Source organism: Cylas formicarius, unplaced genomic scaffold (genome assembly GCF_029955315.1).
Source record: "Cylas formicarius isolate icCylForm1 unplaced genomic scaffold, icCylForm1.1 PGA_scaffold_1__22_contigs__length_36826433, whole genome shotgun sequence".
NCBI classification, from domain to species: Eukaryota; Metazoa; Arthropoda; class Insecta; order Coleoptera; family Brentidae; genus Cylas; species Cylas formicarius.
Window position 1 is genome coordinate 20,602,817 of NW_026844264.1, and position 13,199 is coordinate 20,616,015.

The following is a 13,199-nucleotide window of genomic DNA, read 5'->3' on the forward strand; positions in this document are numbered from 1 at the left end:
TTGCCAAAATAAATCACAAATCATCGCAACATAGACATAGGTTAAAAAAATAGGAAGTTTTTTCAAATGTTACAAAAAACAGCAGTTGAACATTTGGCAACACTGTAAGCTCAGACCAGTGTACGGAGTAAGCAATGGTGGATTTGTGTATTTATGTTTCCTATAAAAAGTTAAAAGGCAATGTTATTTTGCATATTGGTAGCAAAATAATATAATGGGAGCGACGTTTGTTGCAGAAATGGTGAAATCACTACTTTGTGTGCCTTTTGAGTTTTTCGTTAAAATGGGGTGATTGCTTTTTAAGTTAGATCTTTGTGTTTCTAAAATTTTAGTGAAAAAGGCTAACAGAAACCTTTAGTCGGGGGTTAATGTATTCCAGTAAATTTACGTGATGGAAATAGACGATCCAGTTGATATTAATCCGGATAAAATTCCGGCGGTATTATGTCAGGTAGAAGATGTTGTTCAAAGTGTATGTGTTAGTACCTCAACAAAAATAAACTTCAAAAACGAAAATGATTTAGAACATAAAATCGGCAGGAAAACAATCAAACATGCACTTCGACGGCAAGCTAAGTGTCGCAAGAAGAACTCAAAGATAGGGTCCTGTAGTACATTGTCAATACCACGAATAATTGTCAAACCCATACCGCCTCAAACAGATGAATCATTACTGTCTAAAAAGAGTAGAATCCCAACCATGAGAGAGGTGCTAGCATCAATTCCAGGATTCAATATGAAACCTCGAAAACGCACTAATAAAAAATTGTCAACTGCAGCACAGTTGGAACAAACAAAAGAGGGATGCATTGACTTGGAAACCCCAGATTCTATATTAGTTAATACAAACTTAAGGCTTCTATTAAATAAGGGTACATTTGCTTCTTTGCCACTTCTGTACCAGAACAAGTTGGTGCAGTTGCTTCCTAGTGTTGATAGACAAATTGTAAGTAATTCATCTGATCCAAATTGTATAGAAATCAGTTCTGTTCTCAATAATGAATTTTTTGCACGAGCATGCTTAGAATGGCAAGATAGGTTGGCTGAAGGTGAATTTACTCCAGAAAATCAACAAAAATTAAAGCTTGAGGCTGATAAGGAAAGAAGTAAACTGGATCCATGGAAATTAAAGCATTTCGAACCAATTTGGGGGTTTAAAAGTGCTAGTAGCGATTGTGAAAACTTTTCTGGTTCGACAAGTGAGGACAGTATTAGACCTCCCATAAAAACCACTATAAAATTACGCCCATCCACAACAACCCTTAGTAATAGAAATAAACCCTTACCACCACCTCCAGTTAAGAGATTAAGAACAGTTGGTGCTATTACTAGATCATGCTCTAACTTGAAAGAGGAAATGTTTAGACCCCCAGATATAAAAAGTCATATCCCAGATTTACTCCCCATAAAGCAGATGAATAAAATTCAAGTTAAATTAGATGATATAAAACCTGAAGTAGTCAGTAGTGATATGTTAGACAACCTTTCTAATCAAGAGCATAAAGAGCTGTCTGAAAAAGAAAGTTCCAATATAGAAATACCCGAAAACTGTATAGTTAATATTAGTGACAGCATTTTAGAAACAAATGAAGAGACAATCATTATTTGTAGAGATCATATAACTAATGGACCTCAAGAAGACGGTTTATCCCATTCAAATTATGATAAATCCTTAAAATGTAAATCAATTAGCCCTCTCGCTTTAAGTCCTGAACCAATGGATACTAGTGAGCTAAAAGATCCCCTTGAAATTAATACTGAGAGCCTCAGTGATGATGAGAAAGTAAGTGAACATACCTCTGAGAGTACTGAGCAACTTGATGACTATGAAAAAGACAAAATGATGGATGAAAATAGTAGCAGTTCTTGTAGTGTTAATGTTCAAAATCTAGAAGAAATATCCAGCAATGAAACAATTGAAACAGTTGATTCTTTACAATTACAAGAAAACTACAAAGAAATTAATCATGTTGATGAATCATCATCTTCATCTGCCACAACAACAACTAGTACAAATACTGATGCTAAGTCAGTTTGCAGTCAAGATGAGTCAATGATATCAACTCCAGATATAACTGATATAATTCCTGTAGATACAGAAATCAATGTAAATGCCCAAGAAATGCTTATTTCAAGTTCTGAGGAGAAGCCTATGTATATTGAAAGCCCTGTTGATTCAGAATGTCATTTGGAGACGACTGATTCATCTGAAAAACTGGATGTACTGCAACAACCATTTCAGATGCTTCCTAATACTCTTATTTTGCAGCAGGAATCATTGATTTTGGCAGATTCAGACATAGATGCCGTCAACAAAGATGATTCTGTTGATAAATTAGAAGCAAGTGTGGAGGAAGCAGACCTAGTGATAAACTTTAATGGCTCCAAAATAATACATGATGATGATGCAAATGAGGACAGATTTATCGATGCAGAAAATTATGTTTTAGAATCTGGACAGATATCAGTTTCTTCAATTGACAATGACCAGAAAAAAGTAGAGAGTGATATTCAAGCAACATTTTTCGGAGATAATGTTTCTGGACGTAAGTGTTATTTTTATTACTTAAGGGGTTGCATATATAATATATAAATACTAACATTTTTGATTTCTCTTGAGAAATCTTTAAAATTGTATATCATTCATTCAACTATTTATATCCCAGCCATTTGTTAAAAATACTTTGTAATAATAATGATTCAATGATATTATCTACTGATGACTAAGTTTTGTATTTTTTTCATATAGTGCTTATGTTAATGATTTGTTGGAATCGTTAATCATATTTGCTGTAACTTTTTTTTGTATTTTTTCCGTTGAATTCTCGTATACCATAAACTATATAGCAATAAATAAGCAAACAAATAGTAAAGGCTTGAAAACAAAAAATAAAATTAAACACATATTATATTAAATTTTATTAGCTTAAATTCAATTCTGTAAAGGAGAACTATTGACAGCAAAACATGATAAATACAAAATTCCTGCCTTTATATATTTTATACATCAATTTAAGTAATAAAGCAACTGTTCTTATACATCAGAGAAAGACAGATTTAAAAAAATCTCTTATTTTTCAACTAGCAGATAATGTTATTATTAAACGTGTGTTGTTTTAAATTTAAGTGATCATTTATGAACCTGCTTTTAAAAGTTTCAATCCTTGATATAAAACAATTTAAATTTTCTGTAATATTTCAGCTTCTGAGGAATGTTGTTGGGGTTTGGTTGACTCAAGCACAGAAAAACTACTTTCTCCTTTAAATAACTTAGAGTCATCAGTTAGCGCCCCTATAGATATTCCAAATCAACCTAGCACTTCAGAACATGTTCAGGTTATACCCATGCAGGAAGAATTAGAAGTCCGTTTGGAGGAGGGAACTTTCCCCGTACCTAATGATTGGCCATATGATGTTAAAATGGACTCTGATATGGTTGAGGCAGCTTTAGGTCCTACAGAAAACAGTGAAGTAAAGGGACCACCTAAAGGAACACTGATGCAGGAATATAATACAGCGAGCCAAGTAAAATTGGAACTGGAAGTGACTTTAACTCCCGAAATTATCAGTTCTGATAGTTTAATTACCAGCACAGTGAACACAAGCAATATTAGTACCAACCAATCTGTACTTCCATCATCTAGCCGAACAGTAACTACTGTCATCCCTCCAACTACAATTGTCTGTTTACCCTCAGTAGTTAATATGCCGCCGCAACATCCGTCTGTGAATGAAGCTTCTCAATGTGCCCCAGCGATCCCAAGACCAGGTTCTATACAGAGCTCTAGTGCATTACCTTACTTAGCACTTAGCACCAGTCAGCCTATTAGAGCTGTACCTACACACAGCAAAACAAAACCAAAGCATAATACTCTAGGTAAAGGTAATTGTAAATATTTTTTTCAATTAATCGCAGATTCTCATCTTTTAATAACATTTAAAATTTTTGTATTGTGCTTTATAAAGGGAATCGGAATCGAGGGAGCAATAAACCACCTCCAGGAGCAGTAAATTTGGAAAGGAGCTATCAAATTTGCCAGGCTGTCATTCAGAATAGTCCCAACAGGCACCAGTTAAGGTGCCAACTTAAACCCCCTCCTAGTTTATTAGCAGCTGCTGCTAATAATAATAAAAGAAATGAAAACAGACAAACTCAATATAGTTCAGTCACTTCATCTAGAGGTTCAAGTAAGACTTTCACCCCACCTTTACCAGCTATTGGGAACTATCAAATATCAAGTAAGTTGCAAAGTTTGTTCAAGTTTATTTGCCGCTTGATTTCTTTGTACTTGACTTGTATTTCGGTTTCAGATAATATGAAAAAAAGTGGTCAGAAGTTCCGACCTGGCCTGCCTTGCCAACATCAAAGGCAGCCCAGTCCCCCAGTTGTTGTGAGGCATGTGTTTACATCGGGGCAAGGAATTCCAGTCACTATGGCTGTTTTGCCTCACACTCCGGCATTGAGTCCAGAAGTGAGTGAGTAGAATAATAAACTTATTCATGTAAACCAGATTTGACTTTTGTTGCAATTATTTATTTATTTATATTATTATTCCTGTGGTCTAGCTAAAATGAAAAACACATTAAGTGGTATAAAGTTCTCTGAAATTTAACAGTGACATTTTAAGCCAATATGTTATTCCACCATTTATATACTTGAATGAGGTGGTCATCTACAATAAATGTATACATAATAACCATAATTTTAAAATAGAGTTAACTTAACAATATATATTTATATACTAAAAATATTCTGAGCTTTGCTATAATTGAAAGTTAATTTGATTTTGACTATATACCAGGTGGCCACACTGGATAGGTATTAAATTCAGATGCAAACGTCAATATTTGTTTATTTTGTATGTGTGTGTATGTTTTGCTCCACTAGAGATGCTCTAGAACACTGTATGCGACTCAGATGGACCATTGTTTTGACCTAGATAGAACACAGGGTAATAATCTAATAATTAATCATTTTTGGTTTGCATGTAATGTAGGGATGCCTCCTATTTGATTTGTTACTTGTATAACTTTATGACACATCATAACATATTATAACACCCGGTGCTGACAACTATTTGTAAATAACCGCCCTTAATAAATTGTAAAATTTAATGTTTGTGAGGATTTGGTACTTAATCTTTTTATCTTTTTCAGGACATTCAGATTTTTGCCACTTAAAATATGCTTTGATTGATACTTTACATAATCTGCCAATTTATAAATTATTTAAGATTTTAAATTCACTTAGTTACATGCATTACAGTTTAATGAATGTTAGTTGAAATGCAGGCGGTGATGGATTTAATCCACAAGGAAATACAGAAAAGAGAAGCCTTACTTCTCCGGTTGTTTTTGCCATTAGTGGCTCTTCTTTTAGCACTAAACTTTGAAATTGTTGCTTTTAAAAAATATTGATTTTTTCAAGTTGCTCATATTTTTAAATGGCAAACAAAAACTAAACAAATAGATCGAAAATTGCAATTTCTGTGTATTAAGTTTCATTGCTATTAAAAAACAAAATCAACACAATACTCTCAAAAATAACAATAAAAGAAAATTCATCCATTTTCGCAATATATCAGTGTATCTCTAAAGCAAAGACTACGTAAAACAACAAAATAATATTACAAAAGAACAGCCTGTAGTAAACCATTAAAATTGAAAAATGATAAAATAAACTTGACTTCTGTTTACTGATGAAGTGCTGGGAGGACGAGAGCGAGTTGAAGGGTTGAGGAGTGAACGCCGGTAGTAAATGAGCATTTTTTGTCATTTAACCGTAAATTCTCTTATAAGAATTTACATGTAAAATTTTACTTCGTCTATTATAGATTTTGTTGATCTTATATTTCCCTCTGTAGTTAAAATTATTGGACCCTGATTCCCATTAAAGGTATAATAAGTGGTGTTAAGTATACCTACTTTCTTCGGGCATTTTGACAGTTTTGACGACAAACCCTTCGATTTTGGTGCTGGAGGCGGGGCTTATTACCGACGTATATAGGACGCAGTTATAGACACATAAACGCTGACAATTGCTTCTCCATGTTTTAAAACCTTTTTTATTTCTTAATGGTTTTATCCCATCGCGCCTTCTGCCTTTGTATTTAATGTTAAAATGGTTTAAAACCTTTTTGTTTTCGCATTTCAATGGAATTTTAAAAACCTGTTTTAGCTGGCTGAAGGCCAAGCAAACAACGTAGGACAGGTTGGACAATACATACTCGTCCATCGTACCGGCATTAATGATCATAGCAACATACCGCGTTCTTCATCAGCACCTCCGTCGCAACAACAAATGAGTGAGACAATAAACACGGGGACTACTTCCCAGATGATTTCTGTTGGATCACGGGGACGACCCGCTAGCGTTGAGGCCGAGCATCCAGCAGATCCGCAGAGCCAAGTTCACGATTTTATAGTACAATGTCCGAATCCGGGCGTCCAGGCAGTCACCCGGAGGCAACGGCTTGGCCCAGGAATAATTTATGGCGATATAAGTGTTGATAGTCCTGTGAATAATTATACGATTATTGGAGATAATGTTATTGTCGATCACCCTGTTGCTGCCATGCAGAATTCGATGATTGTTCAGCAGCAGCAGCAGCAACAAAAACGCGATTCATGCGCTTGTAGTTTGAAGGCTATGATTGTGTGCAAAAAGTGTGGTTCATTCTGCCACGACGATTGTATAGGACCGAATAAATTGTGTCGGACTTGCTTTATTAGGTAGGTTAAGGTTTAAGCTTTAGCGGCAGAGTTTCGTTCTGTTCCGACAACTTATTTATTAACTTTCTATGAAGGTAAATGCATCTTTTTTGTATTAATTTTCTTTTCCGCAGTCGTAGGAAACTATTGTGATAAATACTTATATATCTTTATTTCATTTTATTTTTCTTTTTGTGATTAAAATATGCAATATTTTTAAATTTATTTATATTATATTTGTATCAATGTGTCCCAATCACTTAACTATGTATGACAACATTTGTTCCTGAACCCTGATAATTGTTTTCTAGTAAATATTCAAGTCATCTTGTCCTTTCTTTGTTCTGCAGACTAATTTACGTTGTACAGGAGGGCTGGAGTTTTTGTTTTATAAAAAGAGATTTTTCCCACAAAACTATGTCATAATTTTTAATTTTTCATAATTGGTGTTTCCATAATGACACACAAAAATCAAAAATAGGTTCATGTTCTTATTTCTCACTTAAGTTTTTCACATTGCCTTATCACATAAAATTGAACTGAAACCACTCGTCAAGACATGCAGGACGCGTGTTGAGTTGTGTAAAATTCATGAGAAGCTCTGCACAAAAGAAAAACAGAAGGAAACAAGAACTGAGCTTTCAGTGTTAACTCTGATAGACTTTATGAGTATTTCTTCAAAACCGCGAGTAGTTTAAAGTTGAAAAAGTTAAAATTAGATATTTGTAGATCTTTCAGAAATTGTTCAACATAATGACTTAAAATTGTCTAAAACTTGTAATCTTTTGCACTGTATTAATGTTTTGAGCTTGTACAGTTATAAAAAATATTCTTTTTGTTTCAAAAAACTGGGTGTACAAATTTTGCAGTTTTAATGTTGAATTGTTTCTAAAATGTCCACACATATATGTTTGTTTATTTTTAAGACTTTCTTTTTTAACTTTAAGACTCGTATGTTTCTTACTATCAACTTTTGATACAATAAATAGGTAGCTCTATTGCCCATTCTATACCAAATTCTCTGGGTTAGATTTTTGGATTCATCGGATTATTATTGTATTTTTGAGTAATTTTTATTTTGGACTAACCTATGATAATTGGTAATAGATATTTTTTGTTGGTAATTTTTTTTTTGTTCAGATTCATGATAAATAAAGATTGAATTATTCAAAATAGGATTTAAAAATACTTTACGATATTTACGCTACAATTTTCAGTGCAGTCTTAAAAGTCTTAATTCTATCTTCCACACAAAACTTCTTAAATGGAGTAGCCATTAACGAAATTTCTTTAGTTTTGTTTTTCCAAAAATAATATCGATAGAACATTTACATTTACGTACAATAATGTAATATTTAAATTATCTGATCATGGGTTTTATGAGCAAATGTTGTCTAGATCTGATTTTCCAGATTGTATATAATTTTATTATTAAGTAACATTGGTAGGCAAGGCTCAACAAGATAAAAAACTTTGATATGCTTTTTATGGATATTATTATAAAATAATTAAGCAACATTTTGATTGCGGAACGATCCATTAAGTCTATAGTGCTTTGGGAATGTACCACATAAAATTGGTCTCAATTAAATTTGGCATGACTGTTATATGGATATGTAAAACAAGTAACAAGTAATTTATTGTACAGTGAGTCAAAAATAAATGGTAGGGTTGATTATAAAAACAATATGTTATTAAAAAGTTAAAGTTAAAAAGATTCCAAACAATTATGAAGATATGCGGAAAAAGCGAAATTTCGGAAAATGGTTGCATTATTTTCACGTGATTTTATTTAAAACAACATTGTAAAACAAATTACACATTTGTATATCATTCCTTTCCCTCTGTTAACTTATCTTTTTAAAAACATGGTTACAAGTATTTTAAATTCCTGAGTTTTATTTTAATTTTTTTCTTCGCATTTGTTTATTATTTTATTTTGTTTAATGGAAAAAGCACACACCACAATATAAATATAATAAAAAAAAAATTAAGTAGTCATGAAAGTAATGTACAAAATTTCGGTTTATCCGAATATCTCTCTCTCCATACATTTTTTACTGTCTAAACGGCTCATTGATAGCAAAAGAAATACACCACTGACCCCACTTGGACCTTGGACGCATTGTATAAAAAACTTCAGTCAATTATCATCTATGAATTGACAGTGATTGGTACATAGCACAATAAAATGACCCAAATCCAAAACAATTTCATTATCAAAAAAAAAAAAACTGAAACAGAAATAGGTAATGTAGATCTCATTTTTTTCATCCTCTTATAAATAGGCGTCTTTTTTGATAGATTGGCAGGTAATCTGACATTTTGTTATCATTTGTTAACTTTATTTTTAATTACCTGATTTTGATTTATTTTAAAGCATACTTATGTCTCTTAGAATCTTGTATAGAAAATCAAAACATTTATTGGTGGTTTTATAGCGTGATTAATAAACAGGAAGACTTCAGTTTTAGTCAATTAATTTTTTTTCTGTATTTTTGGATAACGCCTTTCTTAGTTATAACTTTTGATTGATTTCAGAAATGTTGTAAATAGCCTATGCCACGCTCTCTTTAAGTTTGTCGTTTTTAAATTTGTTTTTTTTTGTTCTGAGTTTTGAAAGATTAGTATGGGACTGCCGAAACAATGCAAGTTTTGATTGATCAACGTTGAAGTCTTAATTGTTTTAACTGGCAAAATATTTTCCAAAATAAACTTGGCAGTTGATTGCAGTAATGAAAGGAAGAAAATTTTGAAGTGTAAAAAAAATATTTCATGATTTTGTTGAAAATAAATTTCCTTGATACATTAGCTTATTGTATATTAAGAACCTCGAAATAGCATAAATTTTTTACTCATTGAAAACAAGCTGTTTCCATAAAATCTAAGTCTATCTTTGTAGCACTTGACATGTGCTTATGGACGAATAATATTTCCCGTCTACTGTTTTTGAAACTCCATTCTTATTTTGTATTGAGGAAAGATGTCCTATCTTCAAATACAAGTTACATTGGTTTTTGATTGCAAATTTCTAATTAAGCTACTTTGTCCCTTGATCAATTAAAACTATTCGGAAAATTGTATATCATTTCAAATTGCAAATAGATCTATGCATAACAAAAAAACAATGAACTGATTTGGAAAATAATATTGTTTATATTATTGTTATAAGGTGTCCAATTTTTTATGAATTCTTTTTTGGAAAGCGTTTCTTCTGTTCGACTTTTTGAAGCAATGATAGGCTCCAAGGTCAAGTTTCTCAAGGCCCTTTTTGTTATTTAATATCCCTCATATTTTGTTTATGAACAAACATTGAAAAATCAAAAAACTGCCTCTGGTAGACATTTTTCTTCCTATTTCAGGCATAGGTATGTTTTATAACTATTGCTAATTTTAGAGCTTGAAGCAATGTTGGGTAGTAGACACAATGCACAGTTTTTGTTCAGCACTTAAGCTAGTGAGTTTTGAAAATATGGAATTGTACCACTAAGAACATTGAAAAATTGGACTCTCTTTTCAAAGCAGCATTTTTAAAAATACAGTAGAAAGATAATCACAATATAACCATTGCTACCATTTTAAGCAGGCATTATAGTACTGTGTACGAAATCCTGAAAAACATGTTAAAAGTCAGCCACCCCAGTTAAAAAACTGGCTTATTCTTGTTTTTTATGTCTTGGATGATGCCCATACACTATTTTATAGTGATATTTATCAGTTTATTTTTAATATTTTGGTCCGAAATTGTGCAGGTAGTTGAAGCTTTGTTTTGTTTCAAATTATGCAGCTTGTATAAATCATTTTTCTGCATTATTCTCTATGTAATAGTCAATATTTAATTGTAAATTGAAGCAAATTAAAAATGTATGTTTGTTACCTTGGACTTAAAGAACTGATATTACTAAAATACTTTTTAAACATCTCAAGTAAGGTAGGTTTAGGTATCCAGATATATTATTATAAATAGTAATAAAAAGGTTTTAAGCATGTGATGTGTTTTATATCATTATATAAGTTGATTTTTTTTGTCCCGTTAAGGTACTTAATTTTTAATTAATAACAATTAAAATGAAATTGAAAATAATTTTATAATCTTATTTTATTTGGAATTAAAGATAAATTACACCCCCTATGCGATGTGCTTCTAATGAAAACTCGAATTGGTCTGTTTTCCTTAACAGACGCGCAGTTATTTTCCAAGGTACTTAATTTTTAATTAACACTGTACAAAATCATAGGCATAAATGCGAGGAATGTTAACAGTTTAATTATAAACTAGATATGTTTATTAGAGATGCTTTAAAAAAAATGCAAAAAAAAACATTAATTTGGTTTGTTTATTAATTTATAAAGGAATAACATAATACTAAATTTTATTAAATCGTTACTATAAATTTAGAATCTCGTACATTAAAAAATATCAAAAACCAGGATCAAGTTGACCTCTTATGTCTAAAACCAATTGCATGTCCAATGGCTTCAAAGTAACCCTTTTTGCATGTGCACAACATCGACAAGCGTCAGAAAACAGTTGAGTAAGGTATAATTCTGCAGCTTCCTGTAAAGCTTCTAAGGCAAGATATTGAATGCGCCAGCCTCCTCCAGGATGGTTTTGCATTAAAATTTCTTTTACAAACCTTGCAAATGACAATTTCGGTATTAAATTCGTCGTACACTTTTGTAATGCCTTCATTTGATGAACCATACGTTTTGAGGCTGTAGTCCTCATATTATTGACTATGTAGGTTATTGTTTCAGGTTTCTTTTTCTTCGGGGACCTGCTTTTCCGAATACTGCTTTTCGTGGAAGGTTTTGGGTCCCTTTTTTTTGCTTTCATTTTAACATACGGAAATAAATACAAAATTACATCTGAAACTAGTAAAACCCACAAAACCTAAACCGCTAAAAATTTTTAGGTTAGGTTAAGTTTAGGTTAACATTTTTTAGTATGTACTTTTAAATTTAAGAGTAGAGACACGGACTACAAAACAAAGTACTAATTATGTGGAAGCAGTAAAATTCAAATTGTTGAATACAGTCATTGATTTAACAGTCAATATTTTTTTTAGATTTAGTTTTTTTTTTCTAAATGGAAAGAAAGTTGAGAGAATTCCTTTAGATTTTATCACTCGGATGTAGAGTTGTGTCAATCGCGATTGATTCGGTCACTTTGATTCAATCATTTCATAAGATCGAACGACCGAATTCCGTTTGTTCGTAACGATTTGATCACCTTTCTCTCTTTCGCTTCCGCCCTGACGCGTCTGAAGTGAACGAATACAGGACGCCCGTACCAAAACAAACAAATTCGCCGGAATACGATGCATTTGAATGGTTTAAGATTTAAAGGCATGACTGAGACAGGCTACGGAAAAGGAATGGAAGTATTGTTATAATTATTCTATAGTATTGAATTGTGACATCGATTGATAGATTTGCTTATGTGCTGAATTGAATATTGAATGAAATATCTATTTCCACACAGGTATTTAATTGAAACAAATTAATGTATTACTGGTACAACCCAATACATCATGATTCAATAAAAAGCAGAACACAGCTAAATATTATACTAACTACAACAGAAAACATAACATATAGACACAAAAATAATTCAAATTCAAATGAATTTAAATCGGTCGTTCGGACTGTTCGGATTCAGTGACAATTGCCGCTTATGTTGGCATCAAAAAGTATTGAAATAAACGATTGATTGAAATGATTGGTCCTTTTCGAAATCGGTCACTGATTGATTCGGGCCTCGTAAAATGAACGATTGACACAACACTAAAATAAACTCACTACAAAACCGCTACGGCTTTGTAAATTCAAAATAATTCAAATGTCCAACACGCTTCCAATCGCAATCGCTACCGCGATAGCACTTTGCTAATTCCGCTGAGTGCGACCATTGAATATCAGGTATTATTAAGTTCTTTTCTTCTCCTTTTATTAAACGAACTTAGGTAGGTGATTTTTACAATACTGGTAGAAACTGCAAGAGTCGCCGAAATGGGGAAGTTATAATACTTCTCGTAAGCAGCGTAAGTTTGATGGGGACAGATTGAAACGGTCTATAACTGGTTGTGTGACGTCTGTGGCCCAGTCAGTAAAATTATTTTTTATTCGAATCGAATTCTTTTTTTTTCATAGTTAATTCCGTTTATTTTCGTACGATTTGCAATGACAGTAAAAAAAGTTACATAGACAATTTAGCAATGATATTTTTTTAATGTCACCTATTTTCGTCGAAACAACTTTGATAGCTTATTTCGGTAGGAGCATTAATTCTGTGGTTATTTGCACAAATTAACCATTTTCATTCAGTTATCTTTGCCTCTTCCTCCTTTTAGTTATATCAAGATTTTGTATATGATGGTAATACAGGAACGAGTGAAAATAGCATAGTCACTTGAGGCGCATCAATTTTACCGTAGTAAGGACTATTTTATCTTATGACGGGTAGTATAATGAGGTATTCTTTTCAT

The 13,199-nt window shown here is 32.1% G+C and overlaps 1 protein-coding gene across 3 annotated transcripts; it reads left to right on the top strand.

Moving 5' to 3' along the window:
- Positions 1 to 28: 28 nt before the first annotated feature.
- LOC132696709 (polycomb protein Asx) lies at positions 29 to 10,690 on the top strand. Of its 3 annotated transcripts, none has more exons than XM_060661695.1 (5): positions 29 to 2,546; positions 3,203 to 3,883; positions 3,967 to 4,239; positions 4,312 to 4,472; positions 6,179 to 10,690. In XM_060661695.1, exons 1-5 carry the CDS (start codon positions 392 to 394, stop codon positions 6,734 to 6,736), a joined length of 3,828 nt encoding a protein of 1,275 aa, XP_060517678.1. In that variant the 5' UTR covers positions 29 to 391; the 3' UTR covers positions 6,737 to 10,690. The 3 variants fall into 3 exon arrangements, with proteins under 3 accessions (XP_060517678.1, XP_060517680.1, XP_060517679.1); XM_060661697.1 differs by having other exon boundaries at positions 4,312 to 4,476; positions 6,179 to 6,318; XM_060661696.1 differs by having other exon boundaries at positions 31 to 2,546; positions 3,203 to 3,877.
- The last annotated feature ends 2,509 nt before the right edge of the window (positions 10,691 to 13,199 follow it).

What these genes read in the sequence shown, in the direction of transcription:
- LOC132696709 (XM_060661695.1), top strand. Translation starts at nt 392, where the DNA reads ATGGAAATAGACGATCCAGTTGATATTAATCCGGATAAAATTCCGGCG. An exon ending in GCATAATACTCTAGGTAAAG is followed by an intron (nt 3,884 to 3,966) that starts GTAATTGTAAAT and finishes TGCTTTATAAAG; the next exon opens with GGAATCGGAATCGAGGGAGC. An exon ending in CTCCGGCATTGAGTCCAGAA is followed by an intron (nt 4,473 to 6,178) that starts GTGAGTGAGTAG and finishes AACCTGTTTTAG; the next exon opens with CTGGCTGAAGGCCAAGCAAA.